This window comes from Rhinopithecus roxellana, chromosome 5 (genome assembly GCF_007565055.1).
Source record: "Rhinopithecus roxellana isolate Shanxi Qingling chromosome 5, ASM756505v1, whole genome shotgun sequence".
NCBI classification, from domain to species: Eukaryota; Metazoa; Chordata; class Mammalia; order Primates; family Cercopithecidae; genus Rhinopithecus; species Rhinopithecus roxellana.
Window position 1 is genome coordinate 60,642,302 of NC_044553.1, and position 23,677 is coordinate 60,665,978.

At 45.6% G+C, this 23,677-nt stretch overlaps 1 protein-coding gene across 3 annotated transcripts; it reads left to right on the plus strand.

Moving 5' to 3' along the window:
- The first annotated feature begins 2,610 nt into the window (after nt 1–2,610).
- On the plus strand, nt 2,611–9,519 carry SLC22A17 (solute carrier family 22 member 17). 3 transcript variants are annotated; one of them, XM_010378407.1, is made up of 10 exons: nt 2,611–2,870; nt 3,064–3,567; nt 3,658–3,761; nt 6,416–6,570; nt 7,164–7,329; nt 7,529–7,674; nt 7,839–7,944; nt 8,104–8,321; nt 8,623–8,734; nt 8,899–9,519. In XM_010378407.1, exons 2-10 carry the CDS (start codon nt 3,301–3,303, stop codon nt 9,185–9,187), a joined length of 1,563 nt encoding a protein of 520 aa, XP_010376709.1. In that variant the 5' UTR covers nt 2,611–2,870; nt 3,064–3,300; the 3' UTR covers nt 9,188–9,519. The 3 variants fall into 3 exon arrangements, with proteins under 3 accessions (XP_010376709.1, XP_030787383.1, XP_010376710.1); XM_030931523.1 differs by having other exon boundaries at nt 2,614–2,870; nt 3,067–3,567; XM_010378408.1 differs by lacking the exon at nt 2,611–2,870 and having other exon boundaries at nt 7,289–7,329.
- Nucleotides 9,520–23,677: the final 14,158 nt, after the last annotated feature.

Genomic DNA, 23,677 nt, shown 5'->3' on the forward strand with positions numbered 1-23,677 from the left:
AGAGATTTCAGTTCAAGTCTCTGATCTGCCATGTACTTGTTCATCCATGGGTAAAACATGCCAGTCCCTCTGAAGTCCTGGTTTCATCTTCAATATTAGCATGATCATAATGGTCTTACAGGGTTATTGTGAGGACCTAACAAAATAATGCATGTGAACAGCCCCACAATGTATAAATTAAGTGATTATCATTATTCCAGGACAGACACCAGGAGTCAGACAATAAATCCCCAAGGAATACTGGGTATGTAGCACCATAGTAAAACCTGAAGAGATGCTGAAATGAGTTGGGAGAGGGGAAGTGGTAACAGGCTGCGTGACTCGCACCTGTAATCCCAGCATTTCCGGAGGCTGAGGCCAGAGGATGGCTTGAGCTCAGGAGTATAAAACCAGCCGGGGCCACACAGTGAGGCCCTATCTCAACAAAACATCAAAAAATTAGCCAACTGCGGTGGCACGTGCATGTAGTCCCACCTATTCAGGAGGCTGAGGTAGGAAGATTGCTTGAGCCGGGGAGGTGGAGACTGCAGTGAGCTGTGATCAAGCCACTGCACTCCAGCCTGGGTAAGAGAGTGAGACCCTATCTCAAGAAAAGAGTTTCCTGTATGTGGAAAATTTCTGAACAGAGGAGACAAGTTAAAGGTGTGGTTCAGTGGAGAGAAGGGGGAACAATTTCCTGGCTGACAATGATAGAACACTCCTTTCTAGCCCTTACCTAGGATTAGAGAATAAAGTACCTATCAGGTAACAAATCTCTTAGAGATGTGTGTCTCTACCTTTAATGTATAATACCTACACCTGGAGATCTGGTTAAAATATAGATTATGATTCAAGGGTCTGTCGGTGAGACTTGGATTCTGCATTTCTAACAAGCTCCCAGGTATGCTGCTGGTCCATGAACCACACTTTGAGTAGCAATTCTAGAGGTTAGGGAAGACTCCTGTATAGCAAAGATGTTTGAGCTGAGAGCTGAAGGATGAGAAAAATGTGACTAAGAAGTTTTTTAGGGGCAGGAATGAGCTTGTTCAAAGGCCTCGTGGCACTGGGGAGAACTAGAAGGTCTGTGGCTAGAGTGCAGAGAGTTTGGGGAAAGAAGTGAGACGGAACTACAGAGAGCATGTGATCAGGCATGCAGAACCATGTATGAGGTATCTAGACTTTTAATATTCACTTTGACAGTGAGGAGACACCGCTGAAGACTGGTTAATAGGAAAGATACACGATCAGATCTGTATTTTGAAAAGATCATTCTATCTGACTATAAATGACATATGGGTGGCAAGGAGGTATAAATAAAGTGGATGCAGAACACCAGTTAGGAATTAGGGGGCGAAAGTGGTCTTTGCAGCAGGTAGTTTGACTAATAGTGGCAGAGATGGAGAGATGTGGGATATCTGAGAATATATAGGAAGTAAAATGGGCAGAATTTTGTAAAGGATTCAACGTGGGTAAGGAAGAGAAAGCTCTAAGGGATGTTGCCTGAGCATTTGGCCACAATGTGATGTTGAGGGTGCCATTCACCGCAGAAAAAAGCAGTGGAAGACAACCAAGTTATGGGGGAAAAGCACAAATTTGGTCTTGAACATATTGAGTTTGAGGTCCCTGTGAGTCATCCAAGGTGAAGGTCAAATAAGAGGTGGCTTCATGGGTCTGGAGCTCAGAACAGAGGTGGAAGCTGGAAATCAGTCTGGACATCAGGTTTGTATTGTTTGTATGGGTGATGTTTGAAGCTGTGGGCATAGGTAAGATCCCAAGGTGGAGACAGTGTGAGATGAGAGGAGGGCCTAGGACTAAGTCTCTGAGGATTCCAGACACTGAACGATGGTGTCTAAATGATACAGACAGGAATGGCCCTAAAAGCCAGCACCACCACCCTCCTCACTACCAATACAGACCCCTCCTGCAGTTGCTTCATCCCACTGGACTTCAATCATTGCCTCAAGAACCGGGATGATAATGGCCTGCCCATGCTCAGCACCAATGCCATGAGCTGGAAGACGATTTCTGCAATGGAGAAAAGGGGAGCAGGAGAGACTCAGCAGCAAAGGAAGGGAGTGTTTAAAGGAAGAGGGGGTCAACAGTGCCAAATGCTGTTGAGAAATGGAGATTCAACCAGGATGGGAGTGATGAAACCCAAGGAAGTGGTCTCCTTGTAGAGTACTGAAGCTAGGGCCGAATACAGGGCCAAGCCAGTCTTCCATATGCATAAGTTGTACTGTAATAGCCAGTTTACATGTCTGTCTCCCTGGAGTAATGGTCTCCAAAGTGGACCTTGTCCACCCTATTATCCTTAAAGTCTAGTGCAAGTCCTGGAACGTAGTGGACACTTACATTTTACTGATTAGTGAATGGGTGGATGAATGAATGAATCAGTGGTGGCAAATGATTGGAAGCAGAGGAAGAATCTCTGGCATCTGCCTGGACTAGCTACTATCCTTCAGCTTTTTTTACTTTTTACCGCAATGGCCTGCAGACCCAGGAAAGAGACGACAGAGCCCCCTTCCCCTCCCTCCCCTGGGCCCTGGCCCCCCTTCCTCTATCTGACGAAGAGTCTGGACCGAAGGTTCTGCTGACGTGGGAAGGGGAGGAGAGTCTAGAGGAAGAGGAGGGGAAAGCAGCGCAGAGATCGCAGAGACCAAGGAGGCGCCCGCGGCTGCAGAGCTGCGGAGCGGGATCTCTTCGGGCTCTCTGGGTCCGGGCAGTCGGCGCGCAACTGGACCAGAGGGCAGCGCATCCTTTCGGCGCGGGCTGGCAGGGCCCCTGCGGTCAGCAAGCTGGCTCCCCGGGTGGCCACCGGGACCCCCGAGCCCAATGGCGGGGGCGGCGGCAAAATCGACAACACTGTAGAGATCACCCCCACCTCCAACGGAGTAAGTGCCCGAGCCCCAGGTGGCGACGCCATCGTCTCCCCGCACCCCCGCCCCCGCGGAGCGCCGTTCATTTTCCTCCTGCGCATCCCCGGCCCCTGACTGCCTTCCTAGCCCTCGCTCCCGCCTGCCCCCTGCCCTTGCTCTGCGGTTTCCTCCGCTTCACCCTTCTCCTGCCACCCCCTGCCCCCAACAGCAGGTCGGAACCCTCGGAGATGCGTTGCCCACGGAGCAGCTGCAGGGTGAGCGGGAGCGCGAGCGGGAGGGGGAGGGAGACGCGGGCGGCGACGGACTGGGCAGCAGCCTGTCGCTGGCCGTGCCCCCAGGCCCCCTCAGCTTTGAGGCGCTGCTCGCCCAGGTGGGGGCGCTGGGCGGCGGCCAGCAGCTGCAGCTCGGCCTCTGCTGCCTGCCGGTGCTCTTCGTGGCTCTGGGCATGGCCTCGGACCCCATCTTCACGCTGGCGCCCCCGCTGCATTGCCACTACGGGGCCTTCCCCCCGAATGCCTCTGGCTGGGAGCAGCCCCCCAATGCCAGCGGCGTCAGCGTCGCCAGCGCGGCCCTAGCAGCCAGCGCTGCCAGCCGTGTCGCCACCAGTACCGACCCCTCGTGCAGCGGCTTCGCCCCGCCGGACTTCAACCATTGCCTCAAGGATTGGGACTATAATGGCCTTCCCGTGCTCACCACCAATGCCATCGGCCAGGTGAGGCGGCCAGGGGGCCGCGGGTCTGGGGCGGGCAGAGAGCGGCGAGGGCGGGGCCTCACGCCCCCTGCACCCTTCTCACATCCCCAGTGGGATCTGGTGTGTGACCTGGGCTGGCAGGTGATCCTGGAGCAGATCCTCTTCATCTTGGGCTTTGCCTCCGGCTACCTGTTCCTGGGTTACCCCGCAGACAGGTGAGGGGTGTCGTGGGGGCAGGGCTGGTAGAAAGGAGGGGGTGCTAGGGAAGCTAGCCCAAGCAGCGGGCGCTTACAAGAGGTCGAAGACGATTCGCTGGACCCTGCAGTCTTCTCTGGACTTCTATTCAATGGTCTACCCATGTCTCAACTTCACTCCCCATCAAGAAATACACCTTCCCTACCTCTTCCGTGCAAGGGAATGACTGGACCTCCATGGACTATTAGTCCCATTCCCACTAATTAGTGGCCCCCTATCCATGAATCATGGCCTCATCTCCAAAAAGTGTCATTCCCACTAACAGCCCACATGGACTGTTAGCTCCATCTCAGTGACCTCATTCCTAAAGATCAATGTTAATTCCTAAACACCAACAGCTCCATTCCCACTGACCAATAGTTCAACTTCACAAGCAAATTACCTCATTTCTGACCAGTGGCCCCTCCCCTACAGGTCAATAACTATCTCCAAAGAAAATATCCTCAGACTCAATAATCCACAGTCCCATGCCTGCCACCAAATGACCCCACCCTCTGTAGGTGAATAGCGCATAGATTAAAAGTCACACCCTCATGGATCCTCAGGGCTTTGAGATCCTCTCACCAAAATCCCCATTTCCATGAGTCAATAGCTTCACCTCCAGAGATCAACAGCCCAATCCCAGCAACCAATAACTCTTCCCACAGATCAAAAAATCTCATCTCTGATTCTGGTCACCATCACCACTGACCAGATGCTCTCACTGCACTAAACTTCCTCCTGGATGATTAGACTGAGCCCCATTGATCCACAGTTCCATCCAAGTGGATTAATAGCTCAAGTTCTATGGATCAAAGCCATCCCAACATTCAGTAGTCCAGTTCCTTAAAATCAATACCCATCCTCACTGCCCAATAGTCACACACCTCTGTGGGCCAATGGTCCTAAACCCACAGGTCAATAGCCCATGCCTATGCATCAGTGGCCTCATTGCCACAGACCAGTAGCCTCATTCCTACGGAACAATGGTTTCATCCCCAAAGATCAATAATTTGGTCTCTTAAAATCTGTAGCCTTCAGGCCGGGCGCGGTGGCTCAAGCCTGTAATCCCAGCACTTTGGGAGGCCGAGACGGGCGGATCACGAGGTCAGGAGATCGAGACCATCCTGACTAACACAGTGAAACCCCGTCTCTACTAAAAATACAAAAAAAAAAAACTAGCCGGGCGAGGTGGCGGGCGCCTGTAGTCCCAGCTACTCGGGAGGCTGAGGCGGGAGAATGGCGCAAACCCGGGAGGCGGAGCTTGCAGTGAGCTGAGATCCGGCCACTGCACTCCAGTCCGGGCGACAGAGCGAGACTTCGCCTCAAAAAAAAAAAAAAAAAAAAAAAAAAAAAAAATCTGTAGCCTTCAGCACATTAACCAATAAGCCCATCCTCATGGAAAAATACTCCACCTCATTAGATCAATAGTCTAACTCCCAGGGATTGGTGCCCCCTTTCCAATGACCAGAGGCTCCCTATCTTCATCTCCATAGATCAGTGGTCTTATCCCCAAAGATCAGTAGCCCAGCCTCCAAGGATCAGTAACCATGTTTTCACTAACTCATAGTCAGTGACCATCATCACTTACCAATGATCTCATCTCCCCTGGTCTGTGACCTTATCTTTACGCATTATTCCCATGGATTAATAGATTCATCCTATTGATCAATAGTCCTGCCCCATGGATTAATAGACCCATGTCCATGTCCCCACTGACCTTTCTTTTTTCTTTCTTTTTTTTCTTTTTTTCTTTTTGAGACGGAGTCTCACTCTGTTGCCCAGGCTGGAGTGCAGTGGTGCAATCTCAGCTCACTGCAACCTCTGCCTCCCAAGTTCAAGCGATTCTCCTGCCTCAGCCTCCCAAGTAGCTGGGACTACAGGCACACACCCCCACACCTGGCTAATTTTTGTATTTTTAGTAGAAACAGGGTTTTACCATATTTGTCAGGCTGGTCTTGAACTCCTGACCTCGTGATCTGCCTGCCTCAGCCTCCCAAAGTGCTAGGATTGCAGGCGTGAGCCACCGTGCTCAGCCTGACCATTCTTAATGTATTAATAGACCAATGTCCCACCTCCATGGAACAATGGTCTCATCTCCAAAAATCAATTACTCAGTCCCCTAATGTCATTAGCTTTACCTTCACTGACCAGTAGTATCCCCATGCACAAGTGGACAATGGCCTCCCCTCCACAGGTTAATAGTTCCAACTCCGTATATCAACGAACCCCCATCCCACATCTCCTCTGAACAGTCTAAGCAAGACAAGCTCCATGCCTACTGACCATTAGCTCTGTTCCTAAGGATGAATGGTCCCAAATCCCCTAAGCAATTACCCATCCCTTCTGATGAGTGATCTCATATCCATTGACAAGTGCCCTAATCTCTGACCAATAGCCCAAGAGTCAATGTTCCCACCTCTTACAGAATCACAACCACACCCCAGTGCCCAGTAGCCAGGCATCACCCACCCATGGTCCCCATCCTTTCCCATCTTCTCAAGCCTCTTTCCAACTCTTGCTCCCAGAACTTCATTCTCATACCTCTAACTCTAAAGTGTGCAGCTGGGTCTTTCCCAGCCACTTCCCCACCACCAGAGAGTCTGGGTGATCAGAAGCCCTTCCCACTTTCTAGGTTTGGCCGTCGTGGGATTGTGTTGCTGACCTTGGGGCTGGTGGGACCCTGTGGAGTAGGAGGGGCTGCTGCAGGCTCCTCCACAGGCGTCATGGCCCTCCGATTCCTCCTGGGCTTTCTGCTTGCCGGTGTTGACCTGGGTGTCTACCTGATGCGTAAGTGGCACCCTCCCAGAATTCCCTCCCTTGGGTCTCATGCCTACCTGCCTGCATCCCCAGGCCGTCCCCACTGCCCCTTAGGCCACATTTCAGCTGCCTAGAATTTCAGCTATCTTTCTGCCCAGGCCCTTGAAGAATCCAGGGCTCCTGCTTCTCTCTACGCCTATCTCCCTATCCCCACAATCTTTAAAGTCTTCGCCCTGGACTTACTGCTGCCAGGGGATAAGGTGCTATTCCCCTAACAGTAGTAAGTCCAGGGACAAAGGTTGTCCCTAGCTGTGCGACCTTGGACAAGGGTTGATGTGAAGGTCAAATAAGAGGCCTGATGGGAAAGGGCCTATAAACTGGAAATGCTGAACACCCACCAGGGACTCTGGCCCTAGAGCCCTCCTAGGTTTGAGCAGGAGAGGAGAGAGGGCTGAACAATCTCCCCAGTCCTTGCCACCCAGAGGTTAGCAAGGGAGGCAATGGCTGCAGCCTCCACTCTGGGTCTGACCTCGCTCTCTGTCCTCCTCCCTCCCTCTCTTCTCTCTTATGTCTTCTTCCTCCCTGGCCTCCCTCTCCTCTCTCCACCCCTGCTGTATCTCCAGGCCTGGAGCTGTGCGACCCAACCCAGAGGCTTCGGGTGGCCCTGGCAGGGGAGTTGGTGGGGGTGGGAGGGCACTTCCTGTTCCTGGGCCTGGCCCTTGTCTCTAAGGATTGGCGATTCCTACAGCGAATGATCACCGCTCCCTGCATCCTCTTCCTGTTTTATGGGTCAGTATTGCCCTTCACCTGTTGTCTGGCAATTCCCATCTCTGCCTCCAAACTAGCCCTAGCCCAGAGACCCCTCCTCTTCTCCAACCACCCCTGGTCCAGGCCTACCCCAGCCCCAGTCCCTCAGAGGTGCACGTTTCCCACCCCTAGATCAGGAGAAGGGAGGCCTCACAGTATACCCCTTCCACCTTGCCCCCAGCTGGCCTGGTTTGTTCCTGGAGTCCGCACGGTGGCTGATAGTGAAGCGGCAGATCGAGGAGGCTCAATCTGTGCTGAGGATCCTGGCTGAACGAAACCGGCCCCATGGGCAGATGCTGGGGGAGGAGGCCCAGGAGGCCCTGCAGGGTAAGAGATAGGGGTCCCTGTGAGTGTTGCTTCACTTGCACACATGATGGTGCCCTCTGCATAGTTGTAGCTGTGCCACCTTCTCCCAGGGTCCCCACCACCCATGTGGGAGGATCCTGGGTTCTCAGGGTTTTCTTCTGACAGCTCCTCTCTCTCTCCCAAAGACCTGGAGAATACCTGCCCTCTCCCTGCAACATCCTCCTTTTCCTTCGCTTCCCTCCTCAACTACCGCAACATCTGGAAAAATCTGCTTATCCTGGGCTTCACCAAGTGAGCCTGGGTGTCTGGGCTGAGGGCCAGGCCAGTAGCTGGAATGGGGGCTGGCCGGGTGGGAAGGCCCAAGGACCCCTGCAGAGGACCATCAGCACTGTGGAAGGCTGCAGGAGGGGATTCTGACTCTGTTCTTTGCTTCCCCACCCCTTCTCACAGCTTCATTGCCCACGCCATTCGCCACTGCTACCAGCCTGTGGGAGGAGGAGGAAGCCCATCGGACTTCTACCTGTGCTCTCTGCTGGCCAGCGGCACCGCAGCCCTGGCCTGTGTCTTCCTGGGGGTCACCGTGGACCGATTTGGCCGCCGGGGCATCCTTCTTCTCTCCATGACCCTTACCGGCATTGCTTCCCTGGTCTTGCTGGGCCTGTGGGATTGTGAGCATCCTACCTTTCCCACAGTGTGGGCTCAACAAGGGAACCCCAACAGAGGTGTTTCAGACAGGCTCAGCCATTTCTTCTGGCACAAGCCTCCCAAGACAAGCCCCAGACCCTGTCCAGCTCTTCCACAAGCCTCCACCAGGCCGCACAGCCCCATCTGCTCTCCCAGTCAGTTACTGAATGCCCAGAGCCTGCCCAGCTAGAGCCATGGGAACAGAGAGCCAAGGGGATGACACCCAGGACTAGGAGAGCCTTGACCTCCCCACCTCCATTCATATCATCCCTCTTGCGTCTGCAGATCTGAATGAGGCTGCCATCACCACGTTCTCCGTCCTTGGGCTCTTCTCCTCCCAAGCTGCCGCCATCCTCAGCACCCTCCTTGCTGCTGAGGTCATCCCCACCACTGTCCGGTGAGAGCAGGGGTGACCCCAGAGGCAGAGCCAGGACCCTCGGCCCCCCCTTCCCCCAACCCACTCCTGAGGACGGGGCTTGCGGGCTGGAGGAGGGGGGACTGTGGGAGAAGGGCGGGGCAAGGCCACAGCTGTGGGCTGAGCTCCTCCTCCTTCTTCCCCAGGGGTCGCGGCCTGGGCCTGATCATGGCTCTAGGGGCGCTTGGGGGACTGAGCGGCCCGGCCCAGCGCCTCCATATGGGCCATGGAGCCTTCCTGCAGCACGTGGTACTGGCGGCCTGCGCCCTCCTCTGCATTCTCAGCATTATGCTGCTGCCGGAAACCAAGCGCAAGCTCCTGCCGGAGGTGCTCCGGGACGGGGAGCTGTGTCGCCGGCCTTCCCTGCTGCGGCAGCCACCCCCTACCCGCTGTGACCATGTCCCGCTGCTTGCCACCCCTAACCCTGCCCTCTGAGCGGCCTCTGAATACCCTGGCGGGAGGCTGGCCCACACAGAAAGGTGGCAAGAAGATCGGTAAGACTGAGTAGGGAAGGCAGGGCTGCCCAGAAGGCTCAGAGATACCTTACGCCAGCCATCGGGGAGAGCTCAGAGGGCCATCCCCTCCCTGCCTCCTCCTTGCTGCTTTGCGTTCACTTCCTTGGCCAGAGTCAGGGGACAGGGAGAGAGCTCCACACTGTAACCACTGGGTCTGGGCTCCATCCTGCGCCCAAAGACATCCTCCCAGACCTCATTATTTCTTGCTCTATCATTCTGTTTCAATAAAGACATTTGGAATAAATGAGCATATCATGGCCTGGACTTCCCTCCCTTCTGTTTGTCCTTCTATGTCTTGGGGGAAGGTTTTTCTCAGTGTAATGCACACCAATAACAATCTCCTCTCTCCCTCCCTGTGTCCTGCCCCGAGTGATGACTTACAAACAACTGTCACCACTTACTGACTGCTTGCACTGTTGCCAGAACGGGGCTAAGCATTTGACACACTTCGTATCATTTAATTTTTACAACATTGCAAGGTAGGTGTTTGGATCAATGTTTTTGTTGTTGTTGTTGTTGTTGCAAGCAATAAAAACTGGCTCTAATTAACTTAAACAAAAAGGGAATTATTAGATTTGGTGGGGCAGGTTGTGGTGGGAGCTCACAGAATGAAGGAGAAGCAGAACTAGTCATAAAATAACTAGTCAGGAACAGAGAAGACTCCTTGTCTGAGGAGCAGAAACCAGCGACATTTTTGTCAGGGCTTCTAGATGAATGAGCTCCAGTGGAATGTAATCTTCAGGTTATCCCACTGAAGATTCATTTCCAGAGAGCATGTCACTGGCTAGATAGAGTAACATGCCTCCTACACCCCATTTCTCCCAACTGGGAATAGGGAAAGCAAAAGCAGAAGCGGGACTGGGTGTTACTCAGAAAAAAAAACAATGGAAGCTCAATACAGCGTTATTACTCTCTTAAGCAGATGAGAAAACTTATGGTCAGAGAGACTCAGTAACTTGCCCAAGGTTACAAAGCTAATGAGTGACAAAGCTAAGACATGATTAGATCCCAGAGAGCTCTTCATAGATGCATACTGTAGTCACCTTCCCAACTCGTCTAACTTTTGGGCACGTTTCTTAAAAGGCAAAAGTGGGTTCTCTTGGCTCTCTGGAAGGTGGCAGCAGAAAACTGAGACTTCTACCTCAGTGCCAGGGCCTGCCTCTTAAACCACACCTGGTTTGGCTTTACCACTTTGGGCAAATCTCTTAGCTTCCAACTTCCTTTAAGAGTTGCTATGAGGATTAAACAAGATAATGTATCCTAAGTGTCTCTTAAACTACCCCCACTAGGTGTAAACTGTGTAAACCAAAAATTCTCTGAGACAAGCTTCAATCAATTTAGAAAGTTTATTTTGCCAAGGTTAAGGATGCACCCATGATATAGCCTCAGGAGGTCCTGAAGACATGTGCCCAAAGTGGTCGAAGTACAGCTTGCTTTATACATTTTAGGGAGACATAATACATCAGTCAGTACGTGTAGGATTTACAATGGTTGGATCTGGAAGAGCGGGACAACTCAAAGGCAGGGCCGGGGCTTCCAGGCTATAGTTAGATTTAAACATATTCTGAGTGGCAATTGGTTGAAAGAGTAATTATCAGTAGAAAGGAATGTTTGGGTTAAGCTAAGGGGTTTTGGAGACCTACGTTTTATCATGAAGATGAAGGCTTCAGAGAAAATAGATTGTATGTTTCTTATCAGACTTAGGTTTATGTTGATATTAATACTGGAGGGATATAATGAGGCATGTTGGACCTCCACTTCCCATCATGACCTGCGCCAGCCTTTCAGGTTAAATTTTAGAGTGCTCTGGCTGAGGGGTTGTGTCCATTCAGACGGTTGCAGTGTGGGTGGTGAGGCCTTTGAGTTTTATTTTTAGTTTACATTCTCGCCCTTCTGGCCAAGATTTGCCAGAGATAACATCAATGGCCACCAATTTTGATTTTGTTCCATAGCATTGCCTGGGTGACATGGCTGCCTACCCCAGGTCCATCTTGTCCCTCAGTGGGACTCCCTATAACCGAGGGACTTACACTCAACAAGACTTACAGCCAATTAATTGCTCTAGGCTGGATAGGAATGGACATGGACAGGCATTCACCCCTTAAAATTGTTTTTTCTTTTAAGTAGAAAGTGAACAAACAAAAAGCCAAAGGAGAGGTTACAAAATTGACTTATTTTTAAACTTCTATGCATTAAGCTACTGTAATCTTGGTTTTAGTTACGGACTTATAGCAATTAGCTATATAAAACATAAGCATTGTTCAAAAAAAGATTTTATATATATCTATCAGCACAACTTATCACTGGGAGTATTATACCCAGGAGGCTGGGTAAGTCGCAAGGTATCTTTATCTTATCAGTAATTATTTTATTTTAATTCTACAGGAAGTAGGAAATTTTTTTTATTTATTTTTTTTTTTTTGAGACAGAGTCTCACTCTGTTTCCCAGGAGGGAGTGCAGCGGCGCAATCTTGGCTCACTACAATCTCTGCCTCCTGGGTTCAAGCAATTCTCCTGTCTCAGCCTCCTGAGTAGCTGGGATTACAGGCGTGTGCCACAACGTCCGGCTAATTTTTGTATTTTTAGTAGAGACAGGGTTTCACCATGTTGGCCAGACTGGTCTTGAACTCCAGACCTCAGGTGATCCACCCAGCTTGGCCTACTGAAGTGCTGGGATTACAGGTGTGAGCCACCATGCCCAGCCAGGAAATTCTTCTTGGTTGGGATGGATGCAAAGGTGACACATAATAGCTTAGAAGACAAAATACTTTATTTTACCATCTGTTTACATGTTTTTATACCCATCCTTGATTTGGAGGGCCTGACCTTGACCTAATTCTATCCCTTAAAACCAACCTTTAACCATCTCACGCATCCACCTCGTCCACAACAGTCCCTGGGCTTAGAGAGAGGGTGCTTATATAGTCTCAGCAGCAGGGCATTTTCAGTGAATAACAGATCTGGCCCAGTGGGATGCCAAATGAGAGAGATTCACATCTCTGGTCTTCAGAGTACCATGATTTTGGTTTCCTAGGAAATAGAACAAGGAGAGATAAATAACATAAATATTTTGATAATCAAAAGAATATTTGTGTGTCAGAACAGAAAAAGGGAGCTGTTCTATTAGAGTACCAACTAAAAATATGAAGAAAAATTATAATCTGGTACTCTTTAGAGGATTATTGTAGCCAAGAAATAATTCATTGTTCAATCTGCACTCAAAAACAAAAGTCAGGGCTGAAATTTGTGTACAAAATAAGTTTTAGGCTTATTATACTTTGGCTGATTATTCATATAAAGTGCAGCAAGAATTGTTTGGCCATATAGGCTCCTATTAGGTTGACTTTGCTGGAACTTTACCTACAAATATGTTATTCTAGTCAAAGCCTTGGCAAAATAACCAGTGTCTCCAATTGCTCTGTTCTAAAAGACTCTTACTAAGCTTATGCAAATGACTATGTTGTCATAAACTCACAATCCAAATTTTGGAGAACTCAGATAGATAGAAAGGAAAATTTGCTTACAAACACATACTTCACCCAGTTGCTTTAAACTATAAATAACTCAAAATAAAAGATTTGTTTGATTCTTCTTTAACCATAACAGCGGCTTTCAAACAGGATATTTGTTCACCTTGGAACTGCCATTCACAAGTCAAATAGCTAATGAGAGTTGTCTACCAGGCACTGTAGAATCTAGCAGCTCCTCACATAGTTAGAATCAGTCCTAGATGAAAAAAAAAAAAAAAAAAAAAAAAAAAAGAGGCTTCCTGCTCATGAGTGTCTCCTCCTTGTATTCTCAGGTAGCAGCAAGATCTTAGGTAAATCATTTTTATTTTGTCATGGAACTCCTTTGGGCACCATTATTTCCATTGGCATAGGGTAGCTTCAGTTAACATTCCATAGCAAGGCAGTAAATGCCTCTCAAGCGGAAATTCTCTAGCCCAGTCATTGTCATTGGGAAGTGCCCACAGTCTTTTGCCATCAGCACGAATAAATGCCCCACAAAGGGCTATAAAGTGGTGGATTTGTTCGACTAGCACTCCAGCTTCTACCCTACACTTTGTGGGCTCAGGGAATCTTACTAGTTCCCATTTGGCGTGTACAATTAACATTTCTGAAAGAGCAGATTTACATGCCTTCAGTTTTATGGCACTAGATACGGAAAACACACCCCAATTAGACACAATACCCATTTTCTCTTTTCTTTTCTTTTTTTTTTTTAGATGGAGTTTAGTTCGTTGCCTGGGCTGGAGTGCAATGGCACCATCTTGGCTCACTGCAACCTCCACCTCCCAGACAATAACCATTTTCATAAGACATTTAGGTAAAGGAGTTACAACTACCTTACATAAAGCCTGTTTATGTAAACATCTCAAATTTCATAATCCTTTCAACCTGTGATTTTTTTGGGGTGGGGGACAGAGTCTTGTTCTGTCGCTAGGCTGGAGTGCAGTGGCACAATCTCAGCTCACGACAACCTCCAACTCCCACATTCAAGCTGTTCTCCTGCCTCAGCCTCCTGAGTAGCTGGGCCACCAAGCCCAGCTAATTTTTGTATTTTTAAGAGAGACAGAGTTTCACCATGTTGGCCAGGATGGTCTCCATCTCTTGACCTCATGATCCACCTGCCTTGGCCTCCCAAAGTGCTGGGATTACAGGTGTGAGCCACCACATCCGGCCAATCTGTACATTTTTATGTTCTGGTCACAGGAACTTTTCTTTTCTACCCACTGACTATTTTACCTTTTCTGGTGAAAAAAGGCTTGGGTTCCCAGCAGGGAGTTGAGCCAAGGGACTCAGGTTCTTTTGCCAATTTTTTATCTTAATTTGCCCCAGCATTGCCCTAGGCAATGTCAGCTTTCTCGTGATAACCTTTGCCTTTTGATTTTTTTTTTTAATTTTCCAATCTGGGGAAAATAGTGAATAACCATCCAAAAAGGGTGATATTTCCATCACCCCTTCTGGGGAGAGTCCTTCGACTCTGTTTTTCCTTTCTCTGTTTTTTTTTTTTATTAATTACTTCAATGTGTTATGCCCCACAAGGGATAACAAATTTGATAAGACCTCTCAAACAGTTGCATGCTTCTGTGGGAGGGGTACCCATGTAAAAATGGGTCCCCTTAACCTCCAGGTTTACCATGACATGGGTAATAGGCATATTCAGTGGGAGAATATCTTGGTCATCATAAAGCCAGTTCCACATGGCTCACATATGAAGCATATTAAGTGCTTCATTTGGAGTGCTGCGCTTGGTATTTTATAGGGCAGTCAGGCAGTCCCCTTTTCAGGGAAAACAGATCTTACAGTGGCCACTAGGCTGGTTGTTTTCTCAGGAATAACCTCCTGTACATTTGGATCACATGTAGTTATCAGTGATTAATAGTGAACTGTGGGTCTTACATCAACCCAAACAAGCTTTTTCCTTCTGTAGCATTTAAAATTAAGGAATTGTCCTAAAAGTAGCTAGGTAATATTTTTACTATCCATTATAGTAAAGGTTTCTCAAGAAGCTGATGACACCAACCTATAAAATGGGACAATTCCTTTACATTGTACCCTACGGTTTAATAGTTACTCGGTTTTGCCCTTCCCTCACATTGACTATCTTCTCTGTAACCTCAGAGGTAACTTTTGTTGCCCTGGCTTAATTTTTTTCTTTTTATCCATTTAGTTTTATCTCTGTAATTTTTCCTTTATCTTAAAGTGACTCTTAAATGGTTTCTTAGCTAGAAAAAAATTATGTTTTTTTTTTTTAGCAAGAACCACATCCTTGTGTTGTATAAACTTCACCAAAAACACCTTTTACGCTCCTACTATTTTAACTCTTAGTAACCCAAACTCCTAGTGGGAAAAAAAACCTAAGGTTACTTAATTTAACGTAACATCACTTTAAGATTTTAAACTATTGCAGATAATTTTTAGATTAAATTTACCGAATTAATCTTACCAAAGACTGCCAAAGTCATGAATTAAAGGGGATCTAAGCTAGGTTCTATCAGTCTGATGAGTTGTTAGTTTTCTTTAAGTCAAATCATTAGAACGCTTTCATACAGTTTAGTTTAATAGTGAAATATAACTTCCTCATGATACATGCAAACATATAGATATAACAGGCAAAGTAGGCAAAAGCAGACCCAAAAGATTTCTCATTTGCCCAGTTTCAAAAATGTTCTCCCTTACTTTAGACTATTAATTTTAAAACTTACAACAAAAGTTGAAGGAGAGAGTTACCATCCCAGGCCTTCTCAAAAGAGAGAAGATAGTGAAATAGCAGGATACAGCTTCTGAGACATCAATCTGAATAATTTCAAAAAGAAATAGATTCTAGAATTTAAAAATTAAAAACATCTTGCATTGTGTATTAGTCCATTTTCACACTGCTATAAAGAATTTCCCAAGACTGGGTAATTTTAAAAAAAAGAGGTTTAATTGACTCACAGTTCTGTATGGCTGGAGAGGCCTCATGAAACTTACAGTCATGGTGGAAGGGAAAGCAGGCATGTCTTAAACGGCAGCTGGCAAGAGAGAGAATATGAAAAGCCCAGGGGAAACTGCCATTTATAAAATCATCAGATCTCATGAGAACTCCCTCACTATCACAAGAACAGCATGGAAGAAACCACCCCCATGATCCAACCACCCACTACCAGGTTTCTCCCTCAACACCTGGGAGGGATGTTAAATTAAAATTCAAGATGAAAATGGGACACAAAGCTTCACCATATTACGTTAAGTAACTCTATTTTAAATGAAATCTTGTTTTAACCAATTCTTTAGATTTTTGTGAGTGTATTTTTAATATCAAAATTCAATTTTTAGAAAAACTATTTACTATAATTTCCTTTAATTATAGCCAATTAATTGCATTTTTATAAATTCCTTTTTCACCAACCTTATTACAACTTAGACCATTTACAACATGCTTGGACTTTTGGCTTGTCCTAAATATTCCTCTTTCTTGAATAATCCATTCATTTTATTTTATTTCATTTTATTTATTTATTTTTTTTGAGACGGAGTCGTGCTGTTGCCCAGGCTGGAGTGCAGTGGCACAATCTCGGCTCACTACAACCTCCGCCTCCTGGGTTCACGCCATTCTCCTGCCTCAGCCTCCTGAGTAGCTGGGACTATAAGCGCTCACCACTACGCCCAGCTAATTTTTTGTATTCTTTAGTAGAGACGGAGTTTCACTGTGTTAGCCAGGATGGTCTCGGCCTCCCAAAGTGCTGGGATTACAGGTGTGAGCCACCACGCCTGGCTCATTTTGTTTTAGAACAAAAATTTACCATACAAGACTCTTTCTCATATAAAATTATTTTAAGCTTTCTTACCAAAAATACCTCTTTATTTTCTATAACTTTCTTTGCATGTCTCTTATTTCCTGGTTCCTCTTACCTTGTTTTACACATAACATTTAAATAAGCTTTAAATAGACAAAAATTATTCACCTTTTAATAAGAACGTATTTTTTAGAATGTTCTCCTACACCGTAATTTTTTTAATTGGAAAATACCTAGGCATTTAATGAAATATTTAATTTAACTTTAGATTCTAATTTATGACAAGTTTGTTTACAATTATTTATTCCATTACATTTACCTAATTATTTTAATAGTTTACCTAGTGATATGGTTAGGCCTGTGTCCCCACCTAAATCTCATCTTGAATTATAATCCCCATAATCCCCATGTGTCGAGAGAGACCAGGTGGAGGTAATTGACTCATGGGAGTGGTTTACCCCATGCTGTTCTCACACTAGTGCGTTCTCACGAGATCTGATGGTTTTATGTGTTTGGCAGTTCCTCCTGCATTCATTCTCCTTCCTGCTGCCTTATGAAGAAGGTGCCTTGCTTCCTCTTTGCCTTCTGCCATGATTATAAGTTTCGTGAGGCCTCACCAGCCATGCTAAACTGTGAGTTGATTGGACCTCTCTCCTTTACAGATTACCTAGTCTTGGATAGTTCTTTATAGCAGTGTGAAAATAGACCTCCAGAGAGAGAAACTAGATTATTTATGAAAATTGTGATAGTCATTATTTAAAGTTATTTCCCTGTCAACCATTTTTATAGCCTGTGAATTTCAGGTTATCACCTAAGTAAGTACCTTAAGATTAAATACATGATTATTTTACCAATAATTCAAGATTTAACTGTTTTCATTAAATCAACAATATTAAGTTCTTTTTTATTAAAAATGACATACACAAAAATCATTATGTTTTTTATTGGGTTTATAGTTTTATAACCCTTATGCCAAATTTTGACACCTTATAGTATTCAGCAGAGATAAGTATGAAATCACTTGATCAATAAATGTAAACAAAAATGTATGCTGACAATTCTTAACACATTTCAAATATTTACCAATAATTTTAAAGCTGGCTTATTAAAGATTTTACTTAAGTCATGTAAGCTTGAAATGCATTTGGGCTTATCATTTAATTTATAGTTAATCTATAATTGGTAGCCAATTTGTTACCTTGTGACCCAAAACACAACAGAATCCATGTATGTATACATAAACACACATACACACTCATGCAACCAAAGATCCTATAGCTTTTACTTCAGAACATTAGCCATGAGACATTAATAAAAACTCGTTGGTTTGCAAAAACAATAACAAAAGAAATGGTTGGATACCAACAGTGGATTTTATCTCAGTAGAAAAGTAACAGCAGACTTAAAGCAGGCAGAAAAGAAAGCAAAGAAATAGAGAACTTTGGAACTTTATAGTTGCAGATTGACCTTCAGGCTCTGAATTCTCCTTGAGGTGATTTGCCCATCAGTTTAAAATGTGCACAAGAGCAGACCTGATGTTTAACCAGCTGGAGTATTAGAAAACCTGGCGTGCCATTCCATTTACACAACCACTTGCAAGTAAAGGGTCATAAAACCAAACAGGGTGCCTGAGGGGGTCATCCTTCTTGTCTGTCCTCATTCCTAGAAAATTCATTCCCCACATTTTTTCTTAAAAGGAGGAACTGAGCTGTGGCCTAGAGTTTGGTGGAGTGTGGCAAATTGTGCTGGTTGTGGGTGAGACTCCACAGTGTGTCACACACAATGTGTCTCAGTTTCTCTCTCTGGAGGTCTAGCACCTCCAGGAGGGCTGATAGCATGGGGTGACCAGCTCCTATATGTGCTTCCTGGATGAGCCTTTTTAAACTAATTTTGTTTGGAGTTCCCTGTAGGGCCACTGCACATCATGGGGACTCAACCCCCCAACATTCCCACTCAGCCCCCTGTCACTCAGGGGCACCTTTTGACTGGGAAGAGCAAAATGCCCTTTCTCTTTGGAACTGTGGAAACTCAGTCTCTCATTTATCCATGGAAAGGACAGTTCACTTCTTCCCACAAATGCAGAGCAGCCAATCAAGACTAATTTCAGGAGGAAAGGCAATGGAGAATACACTTTTTTTTTTTTTGAGACAGAGTGTCACTCTGTCACCAGGCTGGAGTGCAATGGCATAATCTCGGCTCACTGCAACCTCCAGCTCCTGGGTTCAAGCAATTCTCCTGCCTCAGGCTCCTGAGTAGCTGGGACTACAGGTGCATACTACCATGCCCAGCTAATTTTTATATTTTGAGTAGAGACAGGGTTTCACCATGTTGGCCAGGATGGACTCGATCTCTTGACCTTGTGATCCACCCACCTCAGCCTCCCAAAGTGCTGGGATTACAGGCATGAGTCACCTCACCAAGCTGGGGAAGACACTTTTTTAAATGTACCTCCAAACTAGAATTAGGATCCTAAATATCTTCCCAGGAGGGAAAAAAAAAAATCTAAGACCACTTTCTGTAAACTGTTCTCAGCCACGCCTAACTTTGTAGCTCTTGTCTGCCATTACACACACCAAAGTCAAATCCTCACACAGTGCAAGGTAATCTTTGGTATCCCCCAAAGCCAGAGAGGTCAGGTAATAAAATACAGGAGAGCAGAACTTTAGACCAAAGAAGAATCTGCCTATGACTCTTGAAACTTCAAAAAGAAACCAGAACACTCCAAAAGGGATGCGTTGCACCTTTGTTTTGAATTATTTGAGGAATTCGGGTCATTAGAAGCCTTCTCTAGATTTTTTCTTGGTACTGAAGATGGCAAAAGGGAAGGAGGAATAGGATAGAAGGAAATTAAGACAGCAAACACAGAAACTATGCCTATGGTTTCTTTATTTTCTTTTTACACCTGTGAGAAATTTTAGCTTATTCAGAGGCCTTGTTCCCCATAATTTGGAATTTCATTAGGATTTGACCAAGACAGGTAGAGTTGGTCAAATCCAATGGGAAAAAGGGACAATAACAAAGAAAACCAACAATATGATCACTTAACGCTCTAATGGTAAGGAGAAAATAAGACCAGCTGGTTGTCAACTTTTTTTTTTTTTTTTTGAGACGGAGTCTCGCTCTGCCGCCCAGGCTGGAGTGCAGTGGCCGGATCTCAGCTCACTGCAAGCTCCACCTCCCGGGTTCACGCCATTCTCCTGGCTCAGCCTCCCGAGTAGCTGGGACTACAGGCGCCACCACCTCGCCCAGCTAATTTTTTTGTATTTTTTAGTAGAGACGGGGTTTCACCGTGTTAGCCAGGATGGTCTCGATCTCCTGACCTCGTGATCCGCCCGTCTCGGCCTCCCAAAGTGCTGGGATTACAGGCTTCAGCCACTGCGCCTGGCCTAACTTTAACCTTTAGTCATTATGGAGAATTTTCAAGACAAAAGAAAAGCAAGCAAGCAAGAAAGAAAACCGAATCAGCTTCTTACCTAAAAATGGGTCTTAGGTTGAAGACTACTCTCTACCATCCTAGAAGCAGGAAGAAACTCAAATTTGCCTTCCCTGTTAGATATTAGCTAAAAGTCCAAAAAGGAGTTACTGCCTTCCAACATCATGGAAGCAGGAAAACTTGCCCTCCTTGTTGGAAACAAGTAAAACTCCAGAAAAGGAGTTGTCGAGCAAAATAAACAATAGATCTCAACCAAATTTTGAGAGATCAGGGATTCTCTGGAGAAAGGGGAGTTCCCAAGCTTCAACAAATCAAATTGTCCTGTTGATTTGAGCCATAAAGATAGCTCAAGCTGGTGCCAAGAACCAACAGGAGAATAGTCAAAGGTCAGGGCTACATCTCCACTCAGAGTCCCTTCATGGTCACCAATTTGTAAACCAAAAATTAGCTGAGACAAGTCCTAATCAATTCAGAAAGTTTATTTTGCCAAGGTTAAGGATGCACCCAGGATACAGCCTCAGGAGGTCCTGAGGACACAAGCCCAAAGTGGTCGAAGTACAGCTTGCTTTATACATTTTAAGGAGACATCAATCAGTTTGTGTAAGACTTACAATGGTTGGATCTGGAAGGGTGGGATAACTCAAAGGCGGAGCCAGGGGATTCCAGGCCATAATTAGATTTAAACATATTCTGATTGGCAATTGGTTGAAAGAATAATTATCAGCAGAAAGGAATGTTTGGAGTAAGATAAGAGGTTTTGGAGACCTAGGTTTTATTATGAAGATGAAGGCTTCAGAGAGCCACTGCGCCCGGCCTGTAAATGTTTCTTATCAGACTTAAGATTTGTGTTGATGTTAGCGCCAGAGGGGTATAATGAGGCACGTCAGACCCCCACTTCCCATCATAGCCTGAAACAGTCTTTCAGGTTAAATTTTAGAGTGCCCCAACCAAGGAAGAAGTCCATTCAGATGTACATGGGAGGCCTTCAAATTTTATTTTTGGTTTGCAGCAGCTTGAGGAGGACAGGAACTTTGTCTTATTCAACTTAGAAACACCAATGTGTGACACATGGTAGATATTCCAAAAGTTGAGTAAGATTTGTTTATTCTTTCAGCAAATGTTCATAAAGCCTAGAGGTATGACATGATATGGTGTGCTTGGAGAACAGCAAGTTTATTTCAAACATCCGTGGATAAAGGACATCTATGAAAAACCCACAGCTAACGTCACATTCAGTGAAAGACTGAAAGATTTTCCCTTAAGATCAGGAACAAGAGAGGGATGCCTGCTCTTGCCACTTTTATTCAACATTGTACTGGAGGTTCTAGCCCAGGTAATAAAGAAAGAAAGTGAAATAAAAGCCACACAAAATGGAAAGGAAGAAATAAAACTCTCTATATTTGCAGATGACATGATCTTATTTAGAGAGAATACCAAGAAATCCATAAAAAAACTATTAAAAACAAATATGTTCAGCAAGGTTACTGAACTTGCAAGATACAAATCAATATAGCTGGGCAAAGTGGCTCACGCCTGTAATCGCAACACTTTGGGAAACCGAGGTGGGAGGATCACTTGAGATCAGGAGTTTGAGCCCAACCTGGGCAAGATGGCAAGACCATCTCTACAAAAAAAAATTTTTTTTAATTAGCCAGGTGTGGGGATGTACACCTGTAGTTCCAGCTACTCAGGAGGCTGAGGTGGCAGGATCACCTGAGCCCCGGAGTTAAAAGTTGCAGTGAGCTATGAATGCACCACCACACTCCAGCCTCAGTGACAGAAAAACTCTGACTCTAAAAACAAATTAGGAAAAAATAAATCAATATAAAAATTCAATTGTACTTCCATACAATAGCAATTTTAAAAATCTGAGAATGAAATTAAGAAAACAATTCCATTTACAGCAGAAAAAAATCCCAAAATACTTAGGAATAAATAAATAAAGAAGTGCAAGGCTTGTACACTGAAAACTATGGAACACCAAGGAAAGAAATTAAGGACCTAAATACATGAAGAGACATCCTGTGTTCACGGATTGGAAGACTTAATATTGTTAAGATGAGCCAGGTATGGTGGCTCATGCCTATAAACCCAGAACTTTGGGATGCCAAGGCAAGTCACTTGATGTCAGGAGTTCAAGACCAGCCTGGCCAACATGGTAAAACCCCTTCTCTACTAAAAATACAAAAATCAGCCAGGCATGGTGGAGTGTGCCTGTACTCCTAGCTACTCTGGAGGCTGAGGCAGGAGAATCGTTTGAATGCAGGAGGTAGAGGCTGCAGTGAGCCAAGATTGTACCACTACACTCCAGCTTGGGTGACAAGAGCAAGACTCCATCTCAAAAAAATTAAATAAAAAAATAAAGTATATACATATATATATAATTAAGATGGCAGTACTCCCTAAATCGATCTACATATTCAGTGTATTCACTATTAAAGTCCCAGCTGTCTTTTTTCAGAAACTGATAAGCTGATTCTAAAATTGACATGGAAATGCAAAAGACCCACAGTAGCCAAATAATCTCGAAAAAGAGCAAAATTGGCAGACTCACACTCCTAAAATTTCAAATTTTTTTACAAAGCTACAGTAATATAGACAGTGTGTTACTGCCATAAGGACAAACACGAAAATCAATGGAATAGAATTGTGAGTCCAGAGACTGGTCAATTGATTTACAAAACGGGGACCAAGACCATTTAATGGGAAAATAAGTCTTTTTAACAAATGATACTGGAACAACTGGATATCCACATGCAAAAGAAGAAAACTGGACCCCTGGCTTATACTATACACAAAAATAAATTCAAGGGCGGAGTTCAGTGGCTCATGTCTGTAATCCAGCACTTCAGGAGGCCGAAGCGGGCAGATCACTTGTGGTCAGGAGTTCAAGAACAGCCTGGCCAACATGGTAAAACCCTGTCTCTACTAAAAATACAAAAATTAGCTGGGCGTGGTGGCAGGCACCTGTAATCAGGAGGTGCTGCTCAGGAGGCTGAGGTATGAGAATTGCTTGAATCCAGTGGGCAGTGGTTGCAGTGAGCCGAGATTGCACCACTGCACTCCAGCCTGGGTGACAGAGTTAGACTCTGTCTCAATAAATAAATAAATATTTTTTTAAAAAACTCAACATGGATCAAAGACCTAAACATAAGAGCTAAAACTATAAAACTCTCAGTAGAAAATATAGATACATCTTCATGACTTTTGTGCTTCAAAAGATGCTATCAATAAAGGAAAGAAATAACCCACGAAATGGAAGAAAATATTTGCAAGTCATATATCTGATAAGTCTAGTCTTCAGTATTCAGTATTCAGCAAAGGAAGGCTGGGCATGCTGATGCACACCTGTAGTCCCAGCTGTTGGGGAGGCTGAGGTGGAGGGTTTGCCTAATGCCAGGAGTTCAAGGCTGAAGTGCACTATGGCATGCACTGGAGTACCATGCCTATGTACGCTAGCCTGAGCAACATAGCAACACTTCATCTCTAAAAATAAAAATTAAAAAAAAATTTAAAAATTAAAAAGAAGTCTTACAAGAAGACAATCTAATTTAAAACTGAGGGCCACCCTTGGTGGATCATCCCCATAACCCCAGCAGTTTGGGAAGCTGAGGCAGACAGATTGATTGAGCCCAGGAGTTCAAGAGCAGCCTGGGCAACATGGTGAAACCCCATTTCTAGAAAAATTAAAAACT